This window comes from Hemiscyllium ocellatum, chromosome 14 (assembly GCF_020745735.1).
Source record: "Hemiscyllium ocellatum isolate sHemOce1 chromosome 14, sHemOce1.pat.X.cur, whole genome shotgun sequence".
Lineage (NCBI taxonomy): Eukaryota > Metazoa > Chordata > Chondrichthyes > Orectolobiformes > Hemiscylliidae > Hemiscyllium > Hemiscyllium ocellatum.
The window spans coordinates 61,324,927-61,349,496 of NC_083414.1; the positions used below are offsets into that span (position 1 = coordinate 61,324,927).

The 24,570-nt window shown below is 43.2% G+C and overlaps 1 protein-coding gene across 1 annotated transcript in view; it reads right to left on the reverse strand.

Moving 5' to 3' along the window:
* The window catches only part of edem1 (ER degradation enhancer, mannosidase alpha-like 1), a 41,930-nt gene extending 26,143 nt beyond the window's left edge, over positions 1-15,787 (reverse strand). Inside the window, exons 1-2 of the mRNA XM_060835731.1 lie at positions 15,260-15,787; positions 7,947-8,019 (exon numbers count right to left, since the gene is read on the reverse strand). Of these exons, the coding sequence (XP_060691714.1) occupies positions 7,947-8,019; positions 15,260-15,744 (558 nt within the window). The 5' untranslated portion in view covers positions 15,745-15,787. The remainder of the gene's footprint in view (positions 1-7,946; positions 8,020-15,259) is intronic.
* Between the last annotated feature and the right edge of the window lie 8,783 nt (positions 15,788-24,570).

Consider the following 24,570-nt stretch of genomic DNA (forward strand, 5'->3'; position numbering starts at 1 on the left):
TCAAAAAATATAGGGCGCTGGGAAGTGCTAATCAATGTGAGAGGATGTTACAGATGTTATAACTGCAGAGACAAACCTCAACAAGAACCTGTACTTTTACAGCCCTGAAGCTTTATGGATGTATATTTGTTCAAGGGATGGGGTCATCACTGGCTCAGCCAGCATTTATCGCTTATTCCTAATTAAGCAGTACATTGCTATGATCTGAAGTCACATGTCAACCAGGCTTCAGATTTCTCTCTCTAAATGGCATTTAACTTGGTGAAGGATATTTCATAGAATCCCTACAGTGCACACAAGCCATTCAGCCCACTGGATCTGCAACAACTTGGGAGTGCATCCCACCCTACCCCACATTTGCCATAGTTAACCCACCAAGCTCTGCACATCCCTGGATACTATGGGGCAATTTAGCACGGGTAATCCACCTAACTTGCATATCTTTTCACTGTGGGAAGTAAGCCACACAGACAAAAAGAGTGAACATGCACACTTTACAGACAGTTAGCCAAGTCTGAAAGTGAACCTGGGTCCTTGACATTGAGGTAGCCGTGCTAAACACTGACCTCCACATCTTTTCTGGCCCCTTTTTCTCAACAGCTAGTTGGGAATGTTACAACCATATTCTTGCCTGTAAGAATTAATTTTTTAAAATCAACTACTCATGGTTCTTAACCGCCCTTGACTTAATTTTGACAAGTAGAAATAGTTGATAAATTATCTATTTTCCCATTCTATACAAGCAGAGCTGGAGACACCCTGCTCTTAATTGTACATTCAATTTGAACACTTAATATTGTGGCAATAGAAAAAATTAGATTAGATTACTTACAGTGTGGAAACAGGCCCTTCGGCCCAACAAGTCCACACCGACCCGCCAAAGCGCAACCCACCATTCCCCGACATTTACCCCTTTACCTAACACTACGGGCAATTTAGCATGGCCAATTCACCTGACCTGCACATCTTTGGACTATGGGAGGAAACCGGAGCACCCAGAGGAAACTCGCGCAGACACGGGGAGAATGTGCAAACTCCACACAGACTGAGTCGGGAATCGAACCCAGATCTCTGGCACTGTGAGGCAGCAGTGCTAACCACTGTGCCACCGTGCCATCCATTAATGTATTGCTTCAGCAAGATCAAACTCCAATCAAATGTTGATTACCCAATGCTGCATAAAAATAATCACCGCACTCTACGCTGTTTGCAGATGTCAAATATAGTAGAGCTAACATTGGAGAAGATTCACTCCACTCCACCTGTGCGACACTACCAACTAGAGAGGCTCCAGCTGAATTATCACTGCATGCACAGTTTTATTCCACACTGATGCAGTGTTATCTATTTTTCTCAACACATGCATAACGTATTGAAATTGCTTTTATCATTAGATCTTTACAGAATCTACTCAGAGCTTGACATACTTCCAACTTCTGAATCAGACACTTGCCCAGGAGTGCTCTGTACTTTTTACTAAAGTGTAAAACTTGAATTACTTTAGAAAACTCTGGAGAAACACAGGGGTTGTTCTCTGAAAATAAGAAATTAGATTACATCGTGTATCTAACCCAGTTACTTAAAAACTCCATCTTGCTGGTGGCTCAATCACAACTCAACATGCACCAGTCTGTTTCAAGACAGCAGCATCATGCTGACTTCTGACCGGTGTCAAGACAACACCCAAACACTGCTGCAGATGTAAAAGTAGCCACCACATGGAAAAACATATCCATGGAATGCCATTCCTAAAAGTGTAACATGGAACTTGAAGCAACATTTCTAATAGAGTCATAAAGTCATAGAGATGTACAGCATGGAAAGAGACCCTTTGGTCCAACCATCCATGCCGACCAGATATCCCAACCCAATCTAGTCCCACCTGCCAGCACCTGGCCCATATCCCTCCAAACCCTTCCTATTCATATACCCATCCAAATACCTTTATAAATGTAGCAGGTGTACTAGCCTCCACCACTTCCTCTGGCATCTCATTCCATGCATGTAACACCATCTGCATGAAAACATTGCCCTTTAGGTCCCTTTTATATCTTTCCCCTCTCACCCTAAACCTATGCCCTCGTGTTCTGGACTCCCGGACCCCAGGGAAAAGACTTTGTCTATTTATCCTATCCATGCTTCTCATGATTTTATAAACCTCTGTAAGGTCACCCCTCAGCCTCTGAGGCTCCAGGGAAAACAGTCCCGGCCTGTTCAGCTTCTCCCTATAGCTCAAATCCTCCAACCCTGGCAAATCTTTTCTGAACCCTTTCAAGTTTCACAACATCTTGCTGATAGGAAGGAGACCAGAATTGCACGCAATATTCCAACAGTGGCCTAACCAATGTCCTGGACAGCTGCAACGTGACCTCCCAACTCCTGCACTCAAAGAAAGCATACCAAACACCTTCTTCACTATCCTATCTACCTGCGACTCCACTTTCAAGGAGCTACAAACCTGCACTCCAAGGTCTCTTTGTTCAGCAACACTCCCTAGGACCTTACCATTAAGTGTATCCATCCTGCTAAGATTTGTTTTCCCAAAATGTAGCACCTTACATTTATCTGAATTAAACTCCATCTGCCACTTCTCTGCCCATTGGCCCAATTTTGGTGTCATCTGTAAATCTACCAACTTACCTCTTATGCTCGCCTTTGTTGAAAACCTTACTGAAGGCCATGTAGATCACATCCACCGCTCTGCACTCATCAATCCTCTTTGTTACTTCTTCAAAAAACTCAATCAAGTTTGTGAGGCATGACTTCCCATGCACAAAGTCATGTTGACTGTCCCTAATCAGTCCTTGTGTTTCCAAATACATGTACATCTTGTCCCTCAAGATTCCTTCCAACAACTTGCCCACCACTGATGTCAGGCTCACTGGTCCATAGTTCCCTGGCTCATCCTTACTACCCTTCTTAAAGAATGGCACCATGTTAGCCAACCTCTAATCTTCTGGAAACCTCCAATCACCTGTGACTAAAGATGATACAAATATCTCAGCAAGAGGCCCAGCAATCACATCTCTAGCTTCCCAATGTTCTCGAGTACACTTGATCAGGTCCTAGGGATTTGTCCACCTTTATGCGTTTCAAGACATTCAGCACTTCCTCCTCTGTAATATGGACATTTTGCAAGGTGTCACCATCTATTTCCCTACAGTCTATATTTTCCATATTCTTTTCCAAAGTAGATACTGATGCAACATACTAGTTTAGTTTTCTGCGGCTCCACACAAAAGCCGTCTTGCTGATCTTTGAGGGGTCCTATTCTCTCCCTCATCATCCTTTTGTCCTTAATGTATTAGTAAAAACCCTTTGGATTCTCCTTAATTCTATTTGCCAAAGCTATCTCATGTCCCCTTTTTGGCCTCCTAATTTCCCTCTTATGTATACTCGATCTATCCTGTCTATACCGTACATATGCTTCCTCCTTTTTCTTCACCAAACCCTCAATTTCTTCAGTCATCCAGCATTCCCTATACCTACCTTTCACCCTAACCGGAATGTACTTGCTCTGGATTCTCGTTATCTCATTTCTGAAGGCTTCCCATTTTCCAGCCGTCCCTTTACCTGTGAACACCTGCCTCCAATCAGCTTTCGAAAGTTCTTGCATAATACCATCAAAATTGACCTTTCTCCAATTTAGAACTTCAAGTTTTAGATCTGGTCGATCCTTTCCCATCACTATTTTAAATCTTATAGAACTATGGTCGCTGGCCCCAAAGTGCTCCCCCACTGACACCTCAGTCACCTGCCCTGCCTTATTTCCCAAGAGTAGGTCAAGTTTTGCACCTTCTCTAGTAGGTACATCCACATACTGAATCAGGACGTCTTCTTGTACACACTTAAATTCCTCTCCATCTAAACCCTTAATACTATGGCAGTCCCAGTCTACGTTTGGAAAATTAAAATCCCCGACCATAACCACCCTACGATTTTTACAGATAGCTGAGTTCTCTTTACAAGCTTGTTTCTCAATTTCCCTCTGATTATTTGGGGGCCTATAATACAATCCGAATAAAGTTTTCATTTCTTTCTTATTTCTCTGTTTCACCCAAACACCTTCCCTGGATGTATTCCCAGGAACATCCTCCCTCATCACAGCTGTAATCAAAAACGCCACTCCCCCTCTTCTTTTGCCTCCCTTTCTATCCTTCCTGTAGCATTTGTATCCAGGAACATTAAGCTGTCAGTCCTGCCCATCCCTGAGCCATGTTTCAGTAATTGCTATGACATCCCAGTCCCATTTTCTTAACCATGCCCTGAGTTCATCTACCTTTCCCGTTAGGCCCCTTGCATTGAAATAAATGCAGTTTAATTTATTAGTCCTACCTTGACCTTGCCTGCCCTGACTGTTTGACTCACTTCTGTTCTCAACTGTACCAGTCTCAGATTGATCTCTTTCCTCACTATTTCCCACCCCCATAAAAGTTTAAATCATCCAGAACAGCTCTAGCAAATCTCCCTGCCAGTATATTAGTCCCCTTCCAATCTAGGTGCAATCCGTCCTAGTATAGTGTCTTCTAACCCAAAAGAGATTCCAGTGGTCCAAAAATGTGAACCCTTCTCCCATACACTAGCTCCTCAGCCATGCATTCATCTGCTCTATCCTCCTATTCCTGCCCTCACTATCTCGCAGCACTGAGTAATCCAGATATTACTACTCTTGAGGACCTCCTTTTTAAATTCCTGCCTAACTCTCTGTAATCTCCCTTCAAAATTTCAACCTCTTGCTGACCCGTCTCCCCCTTGAGAACATTCTGCACCCTCTCTGAGGCATCCTTGATCCTGGCACCAGGGAAGCAACACACCATTCTGATTTCTCGCTGCTGGCCACAGAAACATCTGTCTGTATCTTGGACTAGAGAGTCCCCAAACACAATTGATCTCTTGGAACTCAATGTAACCCTCATTGTATTAGAATGAGTCTCAATACCAGAAACTTGGCTGTTCATGCTACATTCCCCTGAGAATCCATCACCCCCTACATTTTCCAAAACTGCATACTTGTTTGAAATAGGTATAGCCACAACAGACTCCTGTACTAGCTGCCTACCTCTCTTACCTTTCCTGGAGTTAACCCATCTATGTGATTGTATCTGAGACTTTCTCCCCTTCCTATAACTGTCATTATTCATCACATACTGCTGCTGTTGCAAATTCCTCATTGCTTCTGTCTCTCCAACCAATTCATTCAATCTGATAAGATTCGCAACCAACAGTATTTATTGCAGATATAATCCACAGTAACCCTTAAACTCTCTTTAAACTCCCACATCTGACAAGAAATACATATCACTCTACTAAAGGCCATTTATGCTCCTTCACAATCTACAGACCCTGCAAATAACACTGTCTTATTCCTCTACAAAACACTGCGCAGGATAAATTAAGAGTTATCGCTTATATTTTAAGTTGAATCAAGAAACATATCTCCAACTACATATAATCAAGAAAGAACCCACACTACTCACTACTGCAGACTTTCTGAAGGTCACTTAAAAACAATACACTTCTCTGCTTCTGTGCTGTGATCTTCTCCCAAACAGTTCCTCCAAGATCAATTGTGAATTTCACTTAATTTTCTCAGACACACTCCTACGTCCAGCGATACATGAATTTAAAACAGCAAAGGCAGTAACTGCAAGTTCACTGCTGTGTCAGTTTCTCTCTCTCCCTCTCCTACACTGACCTCACCATGTGCTTCCTTTGTCTGTTCTTTTGCCTTTTAAAACTGCTGTTGTTGTGACTTTTATTTCCCCAAAAGTTCCAAAACACCACAACAGCATACAAAACAGTAATTGTTGCTCCTGGAATTCGAGGAAATCACCTCCAACACCTAAAATACCTCAGTAAAGAAGCAGCTGTTATAGTCAGAAAATTTTCCCGTCCTTCATCCCAGATTGCCCAGAATCCTCATTAGTAAAGATGCAAGTCAGAATAGCCTGGACTATAATCTCAAGACTACAAAGATAACATGGGGGTTCTGACCCTTGCTCGATAGCAAGCCAATCCCTGTGGATATGTCCCAATCTGCAGCTATAGCACAGAAAGACAGGGGTAAAAGCCTGTTTTAGCTTTAATGGAATGTGCGAATGGGAGTGAGCTTCTTGCACGAGCCAGTGGATGGTGTATCTGTGCATACTACCCTGGATAGTAGTGTGTTGCTAGACTTGCAAAGGGATTACATGTAGCCAAGATCTGAAACTACAGCCAATGAGGCAACAAGGCAATTGAATTGTCACCTTGACACCTCATGATACAGCAAGTATGCCACAGTGTCAATTCATAACAAGCTTCTCAAAGCAGACAGGTTTCATTGTCCCTGCTTCAATATAGTGAGGGTGAGGGGGGGTAAAGGGGTTGTGGGAGAACGTCAGGTAAGCATTAAGTCAGACCTGCATACTCAGACAACATTCATTGCCAAACGTCTGCTAGGATTTTTGATTGCATTAGAAGTTAAAAAGTTATCACAGTCTCACCAAACTATAAGACTGCTCAGCTAACTGATGCAAACAGTGAGAATACATTCTGCATCACAAACCAGCCACCCAGCCCACGAACTAACTGAGCTAACCAAACCCTACAACAGCTTGATAAACAACAGTAAGTTGCACAGTAGAAAATTAGATCAGCTTCTACTCTGGCTTCATGTCAAAAAGGTGGCTTAAGCTTACTCACTGTTTGGCCCATCTAATTTGGACTTTCTTGGGGAAAAAGATTTATCTGCCCAAAAACATCTGGAACAGTACTTAAACAGGAAACATCACAAACTGGGATTTTACCTCATCATGAGTAGACTAATTTTTGTGCCATAAATAAGAAACTAAATAGTGTCTTAATGTTAATGTTGTCGCTGGGATCTCATAACAGTCTGGTCCAAAATAGCATTTCCTTCGCCAATGGAATTTAACGACAGAGAAAGAGTGAACTGAAAGAAGAGAAGCAGAAAGGGAAGGCAAAATGGAACAGAAAAGCAGCCTAACAACCAGGAATTGTTGAAAATTATCGTATTGATCAAAAGGACCTTAATAAGTAAACAGAAGGGCAACTTGTGAAATGCATGAACATTCTTTGTCATGCACTTTAACCGAAAGTTTTCTGAAATAAATCTAATTGGTATTGAAGTCACAAAACAGCCTTGCATCTTAAATACAAGAACTTAAAACCCGCAAGGAACATAGCAAAATCTAACAAAAATACAGGCAAATAATGGTAAAACCAGGAGCAAATCACCAGTTGTCAAGATGACAAGCACAGATGCATTCACTCCCTGCCCACACTTCCAAGATTGACTGAATAAGCAGCCTGTTAATTGTGAGATTTATAACATGAGTTACCAACTTTAAATGAGACCTTTCTTATTGTTTAAGTGCAAACTTAGCAATTACATGACATTTTACACAGTTAAGGATCAATGGAAGTCAACAGGGTTGTGATGCAAATCATGCAACATTTCACAGGGAGTTGGAACTTGATTTCTCTCTCCTTCATTCTTGTTAGTAAATCACCCAGTAAAATTAGGCTATTGGCATGAACACACACGTATTTTGCATCAAGTTCAGGTTCACTGTAAATTGGAAACACTTGTTTCATGTTTCATTTATGCAAAATTTCACGATCCAAGCAATCTTGACTGTTGTTTGCATAAAATGACCATGTTAAAATCACCAGAAATATTTAGAACTCGACTTTCCTTGGTGAAGGAAATAAAAAGAATCAAGAGAATCTTAATGAATTTTAGAGGATTAACACCCAAAGTACATATGTTCAAGTCACTTCATAGCTCAAACACAGATGAACATTTTTATTCAAAATAGGCTTTAAGGCTCCAAACAAATGACCTGGGAAAACAAGAAATTTACTCAACTGAAATTAACAATAAAAAGATTGCAAAGTCCCACTGAGAAACGTAGTTATGTCACTAAACATCTGTTACTCACCGCTAATGTATCAAGTGCATCGATCAGAGTTAAAGAATAGTTCCCAAGGACATCATTAATGTTTATGTTTGAACTAGAAGGAAAACAAAATCAATTAACAGTTCCAAAAGCAAAATTTACCCCAAGTAATTCATGATTGGGATATTAACAGAGTTTGTCACCTATAATAAGAAAACTGTCAAATCTTTTCCTTATGGAGGGAATGTCATTGACGATGTGGCTGTCTAAAGAGATTGGGGGGGGGGGGGGCCCTGGTGCAGTGGTAGGGTGCCTGAGCCAGAAAGCCTGGATTCAATCCCCACTTGCTCCAGAGGTGTGCAGCAGCATTTTAGACACTATTCGAATTCCTGACTTCACATGACTAATCAGCCATGGCCCAGTCACATGCAGCTTTGACGCCTCTTGCTATCACCTCTGGAATTCAGCTCTTTTATCCATGTTTGAAACAAGGCTGTAATGAGCTGAGAAACTGAATGGCCCTGGCAGAACTCAAACTGAGAATCAGTGCAAAACCTGCTGGAGCTCAGTAGGACTGGTAGCATCTGTAGAGAAAGCAGAACTGATTGTAGCTAGGAAAAGGTTGGCATTTATGCCAAAGATTTTGGGGTGGTAGAGTAATCAGTAGATGGAGATCAAACCCACAAAACAGCAATAAGGCAGACAAAGGAATGGGTAATGGTTAGCCTTTTGCAGAGTCGGTTCCCTCTGGAACACCTTGGTCCACTCCTCTGCCACTCCCAACTTCCCTCAGCACCTTCCTATGCAACCACAGAAGATGTAACATCAGCCCATTTATTTTGCCCCCCCACCCTCAGTATCCAAGGCTCCAGACACACCTTCCAGGTGAAACAGCAATTTACCTTTACTTCACTCAATCTAGTTTGCTGTATTTGTTGCTCACAATGTGGTTTCCTCTAGACTGGGAAATGAAACACTGACTGGGTGGCAACTTTGCAGAACACCCATGTTCTCTCAACAAAAATGTCGGAGTTATCCCAATGCCTGCCACTTCAATGCACCATGCTCCCAGTCAACATCTGCCTCAGGCTTGCTGCAAAGCACCAACAAAATAATCTGGAAGAAAAGCATCTCATTTTCCACTTGGAGACCCTGCAGCCTTCGTGATATTATCATGAGTTTCATAACTTTAGAGCCTGAGCACCTTCTACCATGTCCTCCCCCAACTCCTACACACCAGGCTGTGTTATCACATGGGCTCCTACCCAACCAACCCAGCATCAAATACAAATAGTCCCCATGAGCGATTACTGATTCTCCCAGGTTGAGTATTACCCACTCTTTTTCGGCCCAACTACTGTTGCCTCGTTTGCTTTCTCTCTGGGCTCCGTTTGGATGAATTGTTCACCGGCTTTTCACTCCATTTTCAATACATACACCAACCTTTCCCTAGCTACAATCAGTTCTGAAGGGTCACTGTACTCCAAACATTAACGCTGCTTTCTCTCCAGAGATGCTGTCAGAATTGCTGAGCTTCTCCAGCAATTTTTATTTTTGCTTCGGATTCCCAGCACTGACAGCTCTTCATTTCAATTCATTTTGCTGAGAACCGCTGAGCAGGTAATTGCTAAGCAGGCAGTGCTTAAGAGCACTGTTGATGACCTTTTCTAACAGTTTATTGATGGAGATTAGACTGATGGTGCAATAATTGGTTAGTTTTGATTTGGCCTGCAGTGTGCATGCAGTCCTCCTCCACTCCAATAACCCAAACACCTTCCCATGCAAGAGCCCAAAGAGGTGCAGATTAGATGGATTGGCCATGTTACATTGCCTATATAGTGTCCAATGCTGTGCAGGCTAGATGGATCAGCAATGGGATATCTATGTTTACAGCCACAGGTTATGGAGATGCGTCTGGGTGGGCTGCTGTTCAGAGGGTCAGTGTGGATTCGATAGGCCGAATAGCCTGCTTCCGCACTGTAGGGACTCCACGATTCTGGATATCTTTTACATCACTGGGTAGATATCAGTGTTGTAGCTGTACTGGAACAGCTTGGCTCAAGGTGTACCAAATTCTGCAATTTGAATACTGCTTTCAAAACCTAAACATTACCAGCATTAGCACAAATACTTGACAGGAAAGATAGGGCACTTTTTCAAGAGACTGCTGCTATTAGACCTCCAGTTGTCATCAAACTGAGAAGACTGAAGTCTGGAAGGTGGAGCTCAGCTGCACTAGTGTTGTTGAATAACAGCCAACTTGAAAGGACATGGGTATAGTTTTGCTCCAATTTCTTATATCTTTAGAGATGGCACGCACCTGCATAAAATCACAATTGATGATAAAAATCTAACAAATAGCTTTTCTGTCTAAAAGAGTCGTTAGTGCACACATCTGAAAAGCTACTCCGAAGCTACAATGAAGTCAAATGCTAACTCTTATTTCTGCAGATCATTAAAACAGTCCATCAGGGATTTTCATTGCAGCTGTAAGTAACCAAATACATATCATAAAAAAAGTGGCAATATGAATGACTCGCCAAAATACATTATCTGGTGTATAGCTATATTTATACTCTGTATCTGTGTTCTACCTTTATGGCATACAAATGTAGGAAAATGTTGGTATGATGCTGCTTCATCTGGAGGTCTGGCTAATGTTCTGGGTTTAAATCCCACTAGACCAGCTGGTGGAATTTGAATTCAATTAATATGTCTGAAAGATAAAGCTGTCCATTAGCAATAGTGAGTATAACAACCACCATCACTTGTTGTAAAAACCCATGTGGCTCACTAATGTCCTTGAGGGAAGGAAACCTGCCAAACTTAACTAGTCTAGCCTGCTTTGCTGACCATCCAAAGGTCTTAAGAGTACCCTGAAATGGCCGGTCAAACCATTTCAAGCAAGGAAAATTAGGGATGGACAACAAATGTTAGCCTTGTCAACGACTCCCATATCCCATAAAAGTACAAAGAATCACAAGAAAGCTTACACGCAGGCACAGCAAGTAATTCAAGGTAAGTAAAACGTTAATTGTCCATAGAGGAGGAGGAGGAGCATAAAAGTCACAATGCTGAGAATGGTGTACAGAGCTTTGGACTCCTTGAGGGATATCCTGGAGTCAGTTTAGCAAAAGGTCACTTGGTTGAATCTTGGACGAGGGTTTTTTTTCAAATGAAAAGCTTAAACAAAGTTTTCAAGTCTCGAACTAGGGACACTTTAAAAACAAGGAGTCTTCCCTCTAAACCAGCAATTACGGTGCTTTCTCCTCAGAGAAATTAGCATTTGGAATCCTCTTCCACAGAAAGCAGAGTGATTAAGTCAATAGATACATCCAAGGGCGAGGTAGAAGGTTTCTGATCCTGTATGGAGACTTAAAAGTATTGGGGTTAGTGTAGGCACAGAGGTGAAGTTAGATCAATGAAATCAACTAAGATCCTAATGAATCACAAAGACTACTTGAGACCTGGGCTGCTATGGGATGCAAAGAAGGAGACTGCTGGACCCTGGCCAATATATTTAATACTTCACTGATTAAGTGCTAGATGAATGGAGGACAGTTAATGTGGTTCCTTTGTTCAAGAAGGGCAGGACAAAAGGTCACAGAGTCATAGATATGTACAGCATAGAAACAGACCCTTTGGCCCAACCCGTCCATGCCAACCGATATCCCAACCTAATCTAATCCCACCTGCCAGCACAAAGCCCATAACCCTCCAAACCCTTCCTATTCAAATACCCATCCATTACAGACCAGTTATTCTGACATCGGTGGTAGGCAAAGTGTTGGAAAAACTGAGTTACAGGATTAATCAACATTTGGAAAAGCAGGGATGGATCGAGGATAGTCAGCATAAATGTGTTACCGGGAGATCTTACCTGACAAGTTTATTTGTTTTTTTTTAAAAAAGGTCACTAAATACATCAAAGGTAATGCAGCTGATGTGGTTCACGTGGACTTCAGTAAGGCCTTTGAGAGTGTCCCACACCAAAGACTGGTCTAAAAGGCAAGAATCTATGGGATCCAAGGCAAGTTGGCAAACCAGATCCAAAACTGTCTTACAAATTGGAGGCAAAGGGTGATGACAGAGAGTTGCTTTCATAACTGAAAGCTTGTGATTAGTGGTGTACCAGAGTTTGGTACTAGAAGCCTTGCTGTTCATGATGTGAATGGAGAAGGTATAATTAGTTTGCAAGAGGAAAGTTGGTGTTGTTGATAGTGAGGAAGATGGTCTCAGGCCAGCCTGATATTGATGAGGCAGTAAAATAGGCAGAGCAATGACAGATGGAAGTTAATCGCATTATGTGCAAGGTAATGCATTTTGGGAGGTCTCATAAGGTAAGAATATGCACAATGGATGGGAGTACAGAGGAGAAAGAGACCTTGATGCAGAAGTCCATGGATTCCTGAAAGTCAGCACAAGTAGACCGGAGTGAAGGGAACATACAGGAATGCTTGCCTTTATTAGCTGGGACAGAACAAGAAGGTGGAATACTGTGTGCAGTTCTGATTGTCACCATGTGGGAAGGACGTTATTGCACTAGAGCGGGTACAGAGGAGATTCACCAAGTGTTGCCAAGTATTGTTGAATTCAATAAAAATATGGAATTAAGAGTCTAATGATGATTGGGAAAGCACAGTCATTTGTCCAAAAAAAACCATTTGGTTCACTAATGTCCTTCAGGGAAGGAAACATCAATCCTTATCCAGTCTGGTCTGCAAGTCCAGACCAGTAGCAGGGTGGCTGACTTTTAACTGCCCTCTGGGCAATAAATGTTGGCTCTGACAGCGGTGCCTTTGTCCCGTGAATGAATAAAATAATTTAAGGAAAAGATAGATATATCTCATGTGCTGCTTCAGAGGATGGCGGAGGCAAATATTCCTGCAACATTTAAGCAGCAACTGATCAGTACTTAAAATGCCAGGACATGAATCAAGTGCACATAAATGGGATTGGGTGTAATTTAGTATTTGTTGGAAGGCATAAATATGGTGAACCAAAGGGATTGTTCTGTGCTGTATGACTCTATAATTTACTCTCATGTATGATCTTTGTCCTGCAAATTCAAGTGGTTTATCCATGATACCAAACATAAGTGTTCCAGGTGTTCACGTAAAGCCTAGAATATTCAACCTTACTGGTTATATTCAACAGCAACTTCCTCGACTCATTGTTCAAACTCCTATTCCTTTCTCCATCATGTTAAAAGGAATTTAAATTAAGCTATTTGCCTATTGTGTGTTAGCGATTATCATTTGCAAACTACTTTTGGCTCCTTTCAGTTAAACCAAGAAAATGTAATCTGTCAGTCATTAGCAATATTTTGGACAGAGATAAGTCGTATTGTCAGGGCAGGTTAAACAATTGCTCAATGCCAACTGAATGAAAGCAACTGAAAACAGATTCTGCATCGCATTCGGTTTCACCAATTGAAAAATTATCAGCAGGCCCATATGAAAAAGATGACATGAAATTTGCTTCTTGTACGGCATGGCACAAAATTTCTCCCCATTTCAGCTGTTTAGCAAAAGACATGACTTACAATTAACTTCTATACTGCAATTTAAATGTTAAAAAATAAGATTTTCAATCATTTAAAAATTTCAAATGTGGCAAAATTAAATTTTCTTCACATTAAAAGCTCAAACATAACAGATGGAACTTAACATGTTCAAAATAAAGTTTATGACTGAACAATGAACAATTAATGTTGTGCCCATTTGCAACAAACAATTTTGTGGGTTCCATTTTAATTTTCCACGAAAGAAGTTTTGCTGTTTAGATTTTTTTAAAAAAGTATAGCGACATTCCTAAATGAGAATAGATGCAAGGAAGAAAGTTACAGAAAGCAGATTCACAAAGAAACAGGTACAAGGAAGTCCAAAAAAAAACTAGGACTGCCTAGTTGATTTCAAACTATTCAAAGCATTCCTTTATAACTCAGAAATGCTTAGGTTTTAGCAAAGCGGTTTGTGAAAACCATGGTTTAAAAAATGTCTGAAATACTTATATTCCAACACAAAAACCACTGCTCAAAATTCGTTCTTACTTCACTTTTGCAATTAAGTCACATCTTTTCATATACATTAAAAATATATTGGGATCTCAGTTAACTATAATGAGTATCATTTGCATTTATCGGTTTCAATTCACACAGCAAGCACCTGAAGTGTTCATGCAAATAAAAACAAACTGATTATTTGCCACAAAACAGACTACCAGCATTAGCTGTTCACTAAATAGTTATATTGCCTAGTGCAACACAAACAACTTGGACATTTTCTACTAATCTGCAGCTGAAATAAACTACAGCGGTGTCGAAATAAAAAAAAACAAATTGGTAGGAAAGTTCTTTAACATTGAAACTAGTGCTGGACAAGTTGTCGGAAATATATGACAGAAACATATATATTAAAATAAATGCTACATGTATTTTAATTATCCCTTTCCAAAGAGAGTACAACTCAGTGAAAAGTTTCACAAAGTTAAAAGGTTGGAGTAAACTGGCACTCATTCACTCATACAGCAGTCGTGAAACCCATTCCGAAGTCCACCTAATGGACACAGTGTTGCAAAAATCACAGGGATTGATCTCCCTGGAACCTGGACTCCTCAATCACACCAAGTGCAAATTACTTTTAAAAGTATTAGGGAGAAAAAGAGCGATACAACCGACCATCACCCCTCACACTCTTCCCCCATACCCACCTTCCACTCACGCCCCCCCCCCCCATCCCCTCACCCCCTCACGCCCTCCCCGTCCCCGTGCCCCCTCACGCCCTCCCCGTCCCCGTGCCCCCTCACGCCCTCCCCGTCCCCGTGCCCCCTCACGCCCTCCACGTCCCCGTGCCCCCTCAACCCCATCCCAGTGTCCCCTCACGCCCCCTCATCCCCATGTCCCTTCATCCCCATCCCCCCTCACTTGCCCCTCATCCCCCCTCACTTGCCCCCCATCCCCATCCCCCCTCACTTGCCCCTCATCCTCATCCCCATCCCCATCCCCCCTCACGCCCCCCCATCCCCATCCCCATCCCCGTGCCCCCTCACGCCCCCCATCCCCGTCCCCCCTCACTTGCCCCCCATCCCCATCCCCGTGCCCCCTCACGCCCCCCCATCCCCATCCCCGTGCCCCCTCACGCCTCCCCATCCCCGTGCCCCCTCACGCCCCCCCATCCCCGTCCCCCCTCACTTGCCCCCCATCCCCATCCCCCCTCACGCCCCCCCATCCCCATCCCCATCCCCGTCCCCCCTCACTTGCCCCCCCATCCCCATGCCCCCTCACGCCCCCCCCCCATCCCCATCCCCATCCCCGTGCCCCCTCACGCCCCCCATCTCCTCCCAGCCGCACTCACGGGTTATCCCGGTCGGGCCCTCGGCCCCGGCAGTCGATGGGGTTTAGCTCGTCCTGGGGGAAGGCGTGCTCCATGTAGTTCTCGTAGCCGAAGTAGAACATCCGGAGGGCGGCCTCCTTCATGCGGCGGCGCTGCGGCTCGGGGAAGGCGCTGTACTTGCGGCTGTACTCGCCGAAGCCGTCCAGGAAGTTGTAGCCGGGCCCGGCGGGGCTCGAGGCCGCGGGCCGCCGCCGCCTCCGGCACACCATCGGCTCGCCGCCCGCCGCCTCTCGCTTCGCCCAGGTCTGGTCGAACCAGGAAGGCTTACCGCTGGCCCGAGGCCGCGCCGGGGCCTCGGACTGTCGTACCATGCTCAAGCCGAGCCGGAAGGGCACCAGGTTCTGGTAAAAGCCCAGGCTGGGTCCGAAGCCGAACAGAAGCCAGAGGCTCAGGTGGAGGCCTAGCCGCAGCAGCAGGAGGCCCAACACTATCGAGCGCCATTGCATTCTCAGACTGCGGCGGCCGCATCGCCTCGGCGGGCTCTCCGGGGGTGGGGCGGGGTCGACACTCAACCCCCGCCCGTCATTGGACCAGCTATCCCCACGCCCCGCTTGTCCATTGGCCTGGCCCCGCGTCAATCGTACACGTCATCGCCGCCTCCCGGCCGCCCCTCACCTATTCCATCCATTTGAAGGACGGGGAGGGTTTGACATGCCGCTCTCCCATTGGTCGGTCTGTGCATCAACCTCCAACAGTTACCCCGCCCGCCACTCCAACACCCTATGGCCAATGGGATGGCAATTCACGCACGTGCTACCTACGTATTGGCCTGAGCTCAAGTCAATTCTAAATAAGGGGGAACCCCTTGTCGTGGTGCTCGTTCATTGGCTCATTGATGTGACAATTTCAACCTTCGTGAAGATTTGGAGATGCCGATGTTGGACTGGGGTGTATCAAGTTAAAAATCACAACACCAGGTTACAGTCCAACAGCTTCAATTGGAAGCACACTAGCTTTCATCAGGTAATAGTGGAGGGCTCGATCGTAACAGAATTTATAGCAAAAATTTGCAGTGTGATATAACTGAAATTATACATTGAAAAATTGATTATCTGTTAGTTTCACTTCTTTCATGTGTAAATCACAAAACCTTTTTAAAGTTGCATTCTCGAGTGAGCTCCTAACAATGGTGATAGGTAGACAAAATGTTGAAGGTGTTAGCCCACTGTGTTCTCTGTTATCTCACTTATTAGATTAGAACCAGTGTTTTACATAGATTCCTGCAGTTTTTGAGCTCAGTTCTACATGAATGTATGCAGTTTTTGAGCAACGTGCAATGTAACTGTGCAATACAAATTCACCACACAAAATATGTGTGCATGTGGGTCTTTGTGTGTGTGTGTGTGTGTGTATATATATATACACACACACACACACACACACACAAAGACCCACATGCACACATATTTTGTGTGGTGAATTTGTATTGCACAGTTACATTGCACGTTGCTCAAAAACTGTATACATTCATGTAGAACTCTGAGCTCAAAAACTACAGGAATTTATGTAAAACACTTATCTCACTTATTAGATTAGCATCAATCTAAACATCAGATCATAGACAGAGAACACAGGGGGCTAACACCTTCAACATTTTGTCTAGCTATCACCACTGTTAGCAGCTAACCCGAGAATGCAACTTTAAAAAGGGTTTTGTGATTTACACATGAAAGAAGTGAAACTATCACTGTATTCTAACAGATGAAAGGCTTAACAGACAATCAATTTTTCAATATATAATTTCAGTTACATCACACTGCAAATTTTTGCTATAAATTCTGTGTTACGATCAAGCCCTCCACAATCACCTGATGAAGGAGCGTCGCTCCGAAAGCTAGTGTACTTCCAATTAAACCTGTTGGACTATAACCTGGTGTTGTGTGATTTTTTAATTTTCGTGAACGTATGGTGTGGATGAGTCAATGTTGCACTGAAGTGGAAAGGTGAAAATCATACACCAGCTTATAGTCCAATAGGTTTACAGCTTGTTCATGACGTAGCTGTAGAGCAGGACTGCAACAGAAAGAATTTATAGCACGACTAAAGTATCATGCAACTGAAATAATATGTTGAACGAACCTAGACTACTGTAACATCTTTCATCTTTTAGAATGGGTTGCAGGTTTCGTTCATTAATACATAAAGCCAGAACATCTTTTAAAGACTCATTCTCAAGATAGATTAAAGTTTTATATAAAATAAAGACATCTCAGCTCAGACAATGCATTAAAGGTTCAAAATCTAGCGAATTTTGGAAAGTATAACTAATGTAACCATTACCTTTGCAGTCACTTCCTTTAAAAACCAAGAATGCAGACTGTCAGGTCCAGAGGAACTTCTCAGACTTCAGGCCTGTTAGTTTTGCACGTACATACTGGTTTTAAGTCTGGCTGTATGCTTATCCTGAGTCAGACTGATTCTATTTCCACAAGAGAAAATGCCGGAAAATCCCAGCATTTGTAAGGAGAGAAAAGAGCTGACGTTTTGAGTCTAACTGATCCTTTGGAAATATAAATTCCACTTTGTCAAATTCTAACATATTATACCTATGGATATACATTTGTTCGCTGGGCTGAACCTTTCAGCTCAGCAAGCAAACCTCCATCCGAAACCTCAACCTGAGTTACAAATCTTCTCAAAACTCGCTAATATTATACCTATGTGAATGGTCGGTCGACGAGAAGGAAGCTGAATAAACACAGCAAGCCGTTTGAGATGTAACCCCTTCAGGAGTATGGGTAGAGATCGGGGTGCTTCAGATAAAGGAAGTGGAGAGGGGCAGTGTGGTGAAGTAGGGATAGGTGAACACAGGTAGAGGGTACAGCCTCGCAGGTCAATGGGAGGGATGAATCTGGTTGGTATCTGAAAGGAAGGGGTAGTCAGAGGGATAGAAGAATGTTGATGGCAGTTTTGGACTACGATAGACAGAGTTAGAAATCATACAGCTACAGGTTTATTTGGAAATACAAGCTTTCGGAGCGCTGCTCCTTTGTCAGGTAGCTAGTGGGGCAGAGTCATAGGACACAATTTACAGTAAAAAAAATCGAAGTGCCAGACAAGTGAATCAATGTCTTGAACAAACCTAGATTGCTGTTAAGTCTTTAACACTTAGAATGGGTTGCAGGTTCAAGTCACATTTCACTTAAGACTTTATATTAAAAAGGAGACATCTCAGCACAGACAATGCATTAAAAGTGTGAGGTTAGAGTCTGTCTGTATCCCAATCTTGAGTCAGACTGGTTCTATCTCCAAAGTAGGAATTCCAAAGACCTGGATCGACTGCCTACATATTATGCACTTTTGGAACAAAATAACATGTCCTGCAAATATAAATCTGCAACTACAAATGCACCCAATTGACTCGTGTATACATGCATGTGTGAGGGAGGGAGTGAGAGAGAAGTGAGAAGGTGGGGGGGGGGTGGGGGAAACTGGGAGGGGAGTCAGGAGGATGGGAACAGAGGTTGTTTGAAATTTGAGAACTCAGTGTTGAACTTTGCCCAGACAGAACATATGGGGTTGTTCCTCCAATTTGCAGTCTGATTTACTGTGACCAAGGATGGTCATGTTGGAAAGGGAGTGGGAGGCAGAGTTGAAATGGGTGGTAACCAGGAGGGCCCTGCTTGGCAAAACATGCCCAGAGTTTACATTGTACATCAGTGAGAACAGAAGACCACATCAGGACCACTGGATACAGTAAACTAGATTGGAGGAGAGGCAGGTGAATCTGTCTTGAGCTGTTTCAATGTTGTCCTCACACCCCACCCCTCCATCAAAATCTAACCAATAGAAAGGAACGTAGGGCAACCCCTCCAACCATCATGCTGGACTGAAATTGAACAACCAACTAGCGGCCAGCACATCTGCAATCATTGTCTGACTCACCAAAATGAGGCCGGTCCTAGCTCAGAGGCTACTGATGCTCAGACAGTGGGAGTGCTGCACAAATTGATATTTTGATCATATTGAATGCAAACCTTCAATAACAACAAGGTAAAGCGATACATTTAACTCACAATTAAACTGATGAAAAAATAAATAGAAAGGTCACCCCTCCCCCTATTCTTTCAGAATATCAATCGTCCCTCCCATCAACATTCAGAGTCCCTGTTAACTGGAAACCCAGCTGGAGCATCCACATAACTCTCTGCTTTTAAACTCAGCCCCTTTAGCAACGAAGGACAAAATTCCATTTGCCTTCCTAATTACTTGTTGTACCTGCAGACCAACCTTCTCAGATTCATGCACGAGGTCATCCAGGTCCCTCTGTTGAATCGGCATGCTGCAACTTCTTACCATTCAAGTAATAATCTATTTTAATGTTACTCCTACCAAAATGTATAATTCACATTTACTAATATTGTATTCGATCACCAATTCCTGAGGCACACCACGAGTCACTGATTGACAGGAAGCAAGCAGTGGGGATAAAGGAGTACTGTTCTGGAAGGCAGTCAACCAATTCTCTATCTACACTAATACTTTCCCTAACACCATGCATCCTTATCTTAGATCGCAACCTCCTGTGCGGCACCCTGTCAAAGGCCTTTGGAAATCTAAGTACACCACATCCACTGGGTCCCCATTGTCTACCTTGCTTGAAATGTTTTGATCGAATTACAAAAGATTTGTGAAGTATGACCCGCCCTTCGTGAACCCATGCTGCATCTGTACAATAGGACAATTTCTGTTGAAATACCCTGCTATTTCTTTCTTGACAATAGACTCAAGCATCTTCCCCACTAGAGAGGTTAAGCTCACTGGTCTATAATTCCACATCTTTTGTCTACTTCCCTTTATAAACAGTAGCGTCACATTTGCTATTTTCCAATCTGCTGGGACTGCCCCAGAATTTTGGAAAATTAACGCCAGTCCACGTGCTGTTTCTCCCACCGTCTCTTTTCGTACCCTGGGATGCATTCCATCAGGGCCATGAGACTGACCTATCCTTAGCTCCATTAGCTTACCCAACACTAGTTCTTCTGTAATAATAATAGTTTCCAGGTCCTCACTTACCTCCACCTCTTTGTCACTTACTGGCATGTTATTAGTGAAGACCGATGCAAAGTACCTGTTCAATGCCTCAGCCATTTCATCATATCCCATAACTAACTGCCCCTTATCATTTACTTTATCCACTCTTCATTTTTTATATTTAGAAACATTTACTCACTCTCTTTATATTCTGTGCTAGTTTTTTTTTCATGTTCTATCTTACTTTTCTTTATAGCTCTTTTTGTGGCTCTGTTGACCTTTAAAGTTTTCCCAATCTCCTAGTTTCCTGCTGTTCTTGGCCACTTCGCAAGCCTTCTCTTTTGCTCTGATAGCCTGCCTTATTTCCTTAGACACCCATGACAGATTACCCCTCCTCTTACAGTCCTTCCATCTCATTTGCTGAGCACTTTGAAAAATTTCCTCCACTGCTCGTCAACTGTAGCACCATAAAGTCTCTGTTTCCAGTCTACTTTAGCCAGGTCCTCCCTCATTCTATCGTAGTCCCCCTTATTCAAGCATAGGACTCTGGTATTGGATTTTTATCTTCACACTCTCCATTTGTATTCTAAATTCAACCATACTGCAATCACTCCTTCGAAGAGGATCCCTGACAATGAGGTCATTAATTATTCCTGTCTCATTACACAGGACCAGATGTAAGATAACTTGCTCCCTCATCGGTTCCATTACATACCGTTCAAGAAAACTAACACAGATATTCTCAACAAACTCCACCTTAAGGCTACCCTGACTGAGTTGGTTTGGCTAATGTACATGCAGATTAAATCCATAATAGCTATACCAATTTTGTAGGCATTAGTTATATCCATGTTTATTGCCCACCACAATGCGATGTTATTATTTCCCTACTACACCTAAGTGACTTTTTCTTCTTGGAATTCCTCACTTGCACCCAAATGGATTCAACCTCATGCTCCATAGAATCTATATCATCTCTCGGCACTGCCCTGACGTTGTCCTTGAATATCAGAGCTACATCATCTCCCTTGCACCCCCTGTCTGTCCTTCAGAATAGTCTCACATTCCTGGATATTTATTTTCATGTCATGACCATTCTGGAACCATGACTCCGTGATTGCTACCAAATTATATTCATTTGCAATGATTTGTGCCATTAACTCATCAACCTTGTTACGAATCTGAATGTAGGTTTGCTCGCTGAGCTGGAAGGCTAGTTTTCAGACATTTTCTTACCATACTAGGTATCATCAGTGATCCTCCAGTTGAAGCACTCATGCATGGCCTGTCTTTTATTTATGCGTTCAGGTTTCCTTGGGTTGGTGTTGTCATTCCCTCTTCTTTTCCTCAGTGTGTGGGGTAAACAGGATCCAAGTCAATGTGTTTGTTGATTCAAAAGTAACATGTCTCAATGAACATAGTCCACCAACTTCTCAGCAACAAACTCCAACAAGCAGACAAAACATGTCCAGAAACTCTAGCCACTCTCCCCTTTATCAAAGGCATCTCGGAAATGATTGCCAGACTACTCAGATCCCTGGTCATCGTAGCCCACAAAGCCACCAAAACACTAAAACAGCAGCTAATGAACTTGAAAGACCCTACACAGACAATAAGCTAAACTAATGTCATGTACAAAATACTTGCAAGAACTGTAACAAACAGTACATTGGACAAACAGGTAGAAAACTAGCCACCAGGATACATGAACATCAGCTAGTCACAAAAAGACATGACTCACTCTCACTAGTATCCTTACATATAGATGAGGAAGAACACCACTTTGACGGAGACAACACGTCCATCCTAGGACAAGCCAAACAGAGACATGCACGAGAATTCCTCAAAGCATGGCATTCCAACCGGAACTCTATCAACAAACTCATTCACTTGGATCCTATTTACCACCCCTAAGAAAAACAACAAGAAACCACAAGAAGTGATATCACCAACCCAAGGAAACCTAAACACAAATAAAAAGTGGGTCACGCCACCAGTGCTTCATCCAGAGGCTCGCTGGTGGTGTTACCTGGTATGGTGATGAAAATGAACCTTCCAGCTCAGCAAGCAAACCTACATCCAGAACCTCAACCTGAATGCTCGGTGAGTTTTGAGCAGATTTATAGCTCAGGTTAAGTGCCTTTATGCTAGCTTTCTTACTGTCATGATTCACAACATCTCTAATATCTCCTGAGTTATACTTCATTTTTGCTTCTTTCATTGTTTGTCTTGAACTTAAATCCTCCTTCATACATGCTAACCTGCTGCTTACCTTTTCATTTATCACTATATTTGTTGCTTTCCCTTCCCCCCCACCCCCCAAAATCACTAGTTTTAAGTCCTAGTGACTACCCTATTTATCCTTTTTCGCTAGAACACTGGTTCCAGATTGGTTCGGTTGGAGACTGTCCTATCGGTGCAGATCCCTCCAGTTCCAAACTTGATCCCAATGCCCCTTGAAACGGAACCCCTCTTTCCCACACCATTCCTTAATGTTCTTGTCCCTAAGCCAATCTGCACATGACTCGGGCAGTGATCCGGAGATTATGACCCTTGAGGACCTGTTCCTTAATTTCATCCCTAGTGCTCGATAATCCCCAAGCAGCTCCTCCATCGTACCGTCACCAATACTGTTATAGTCCCAACGTGGACAACAACTGGATCCTTCCCCCTCCCGCTCCAATATCCTTTCAAGCCAGAGATGTCCTGATCCCTGGCACCAGGAAGGCAACACACCACACAGGACTCCCAGTCTGGCTTGCAAATGATACTATCTTTCACCCTAAATTATAGAATCCCCTGTAACTACCACTTGTGTTTTTGCTCCCCCCTCTTGAATGGCCTTCTGCACCTTGGCCAGCTGGCTCATCATCCCCGCAGGCCTTTTCCTCATCTCCACAGGGAGCAAGAATCTCACACCTTTGGATAAGTTCAAAAGCAGAGGCTCCCCTACTCCTGAATTCAGGATCCCCCTACCTGCCTCACTTGCAAACACACCCTGATGTCCCTGATCACTAACTGAATTTGAATTACTTAATCTACCAGGTGTGACTGCCTCCTGAAACAAAGCATCCAGGTAACTGTCCCCCTCCTGGATGTGCCACAGCATTTGAAGCTCAGATTCCAGATCAACACTTGCTGCAAATGTGATCACTACCGTTCACAATGGGATCAGCCAGCTCCCACATCCTACAACTACAGCATATCACCTGACCAGCCATCTCTGCCGAGTTAATTAATACATACAAATTGGTGTTAAATAATTTCTAGTACTTCTCTGCACTGGTCTTATTCAATTAACCAATTAATAGAAGATAAAAATGTAATTTTTTAACCAGTTTACCTTAGCAAGCCACCACAGAGTCCTTTTTTTTGGTTAGAGGAGGACGACGGGTGGGAGACACTGCACGTGTAGTGTCTTGGGTTCAGGGCTGCCCAAATATATTGCCAACAGCCTCCAGTGTTCACCTCTGCTCCTGTAAAAAGGCAGGCCCCGACGCTAGAGGTGAGTTTTGAAATTTTTTTGCTCACCTTCCCGACAGCCTCCTGCTCAACACTCCTGCACCTCCTGCTGCTGGAACAGTGGCCATTCGGCCACTCAAGTCTGCTCTGCCTTTCAAATATCAAGGTTAATCACGTTGTAGCTTAATGCCCCTTTCTCACCAATATCCCACAATCAGGGGCCCTTTTGATCGACATGAATGAGTATCTTGCAGCTTTCAATCTCTAATAACGTAACCACCACTGCTGAGAGAACTCAAAAGGTCCGCAAGCTTGTGATAAAAGAAATATCACAGCACATCTCATTCCTAAAATGGAAGCCCTGTAATTTCTAAACTGAGTGCCTGAGAGGAAGCATCCGCCCAGCACCTGCCTTGTCAAGCCCCCTCAGGATCTAAAGGTTCAATAAGATCACATCTTTATTTAAAGCTACAAATATAGGCCTAACCTGCTCAAAACTTTATAAAAGAATCTCTTCATTCCAGGAATCAGTAAACTTTTTCTGTGTGTTATCATGTTATCATAAAAAAACCAAGGGCCACACTTTATAACAAATGGTGATCATATGCAGCCACTCTGCAATTTTTTTTGAAAATGTGAAGAGTATTTCAATGCCAACAGGAAATTGGTTCAATTCTCCTTTAGAAACGTACAGCCATATTTGGCAGGTCTCTCATAGAGCAGGACAGACAGGAAGACGACAGACCACAAAACCCTTTCTCACACCAGCTCTGCTATATTCTGTGATTTAAAGCTCCAGCATTAGAACCAGCCAGCTTGACAATTCCTACATTTGC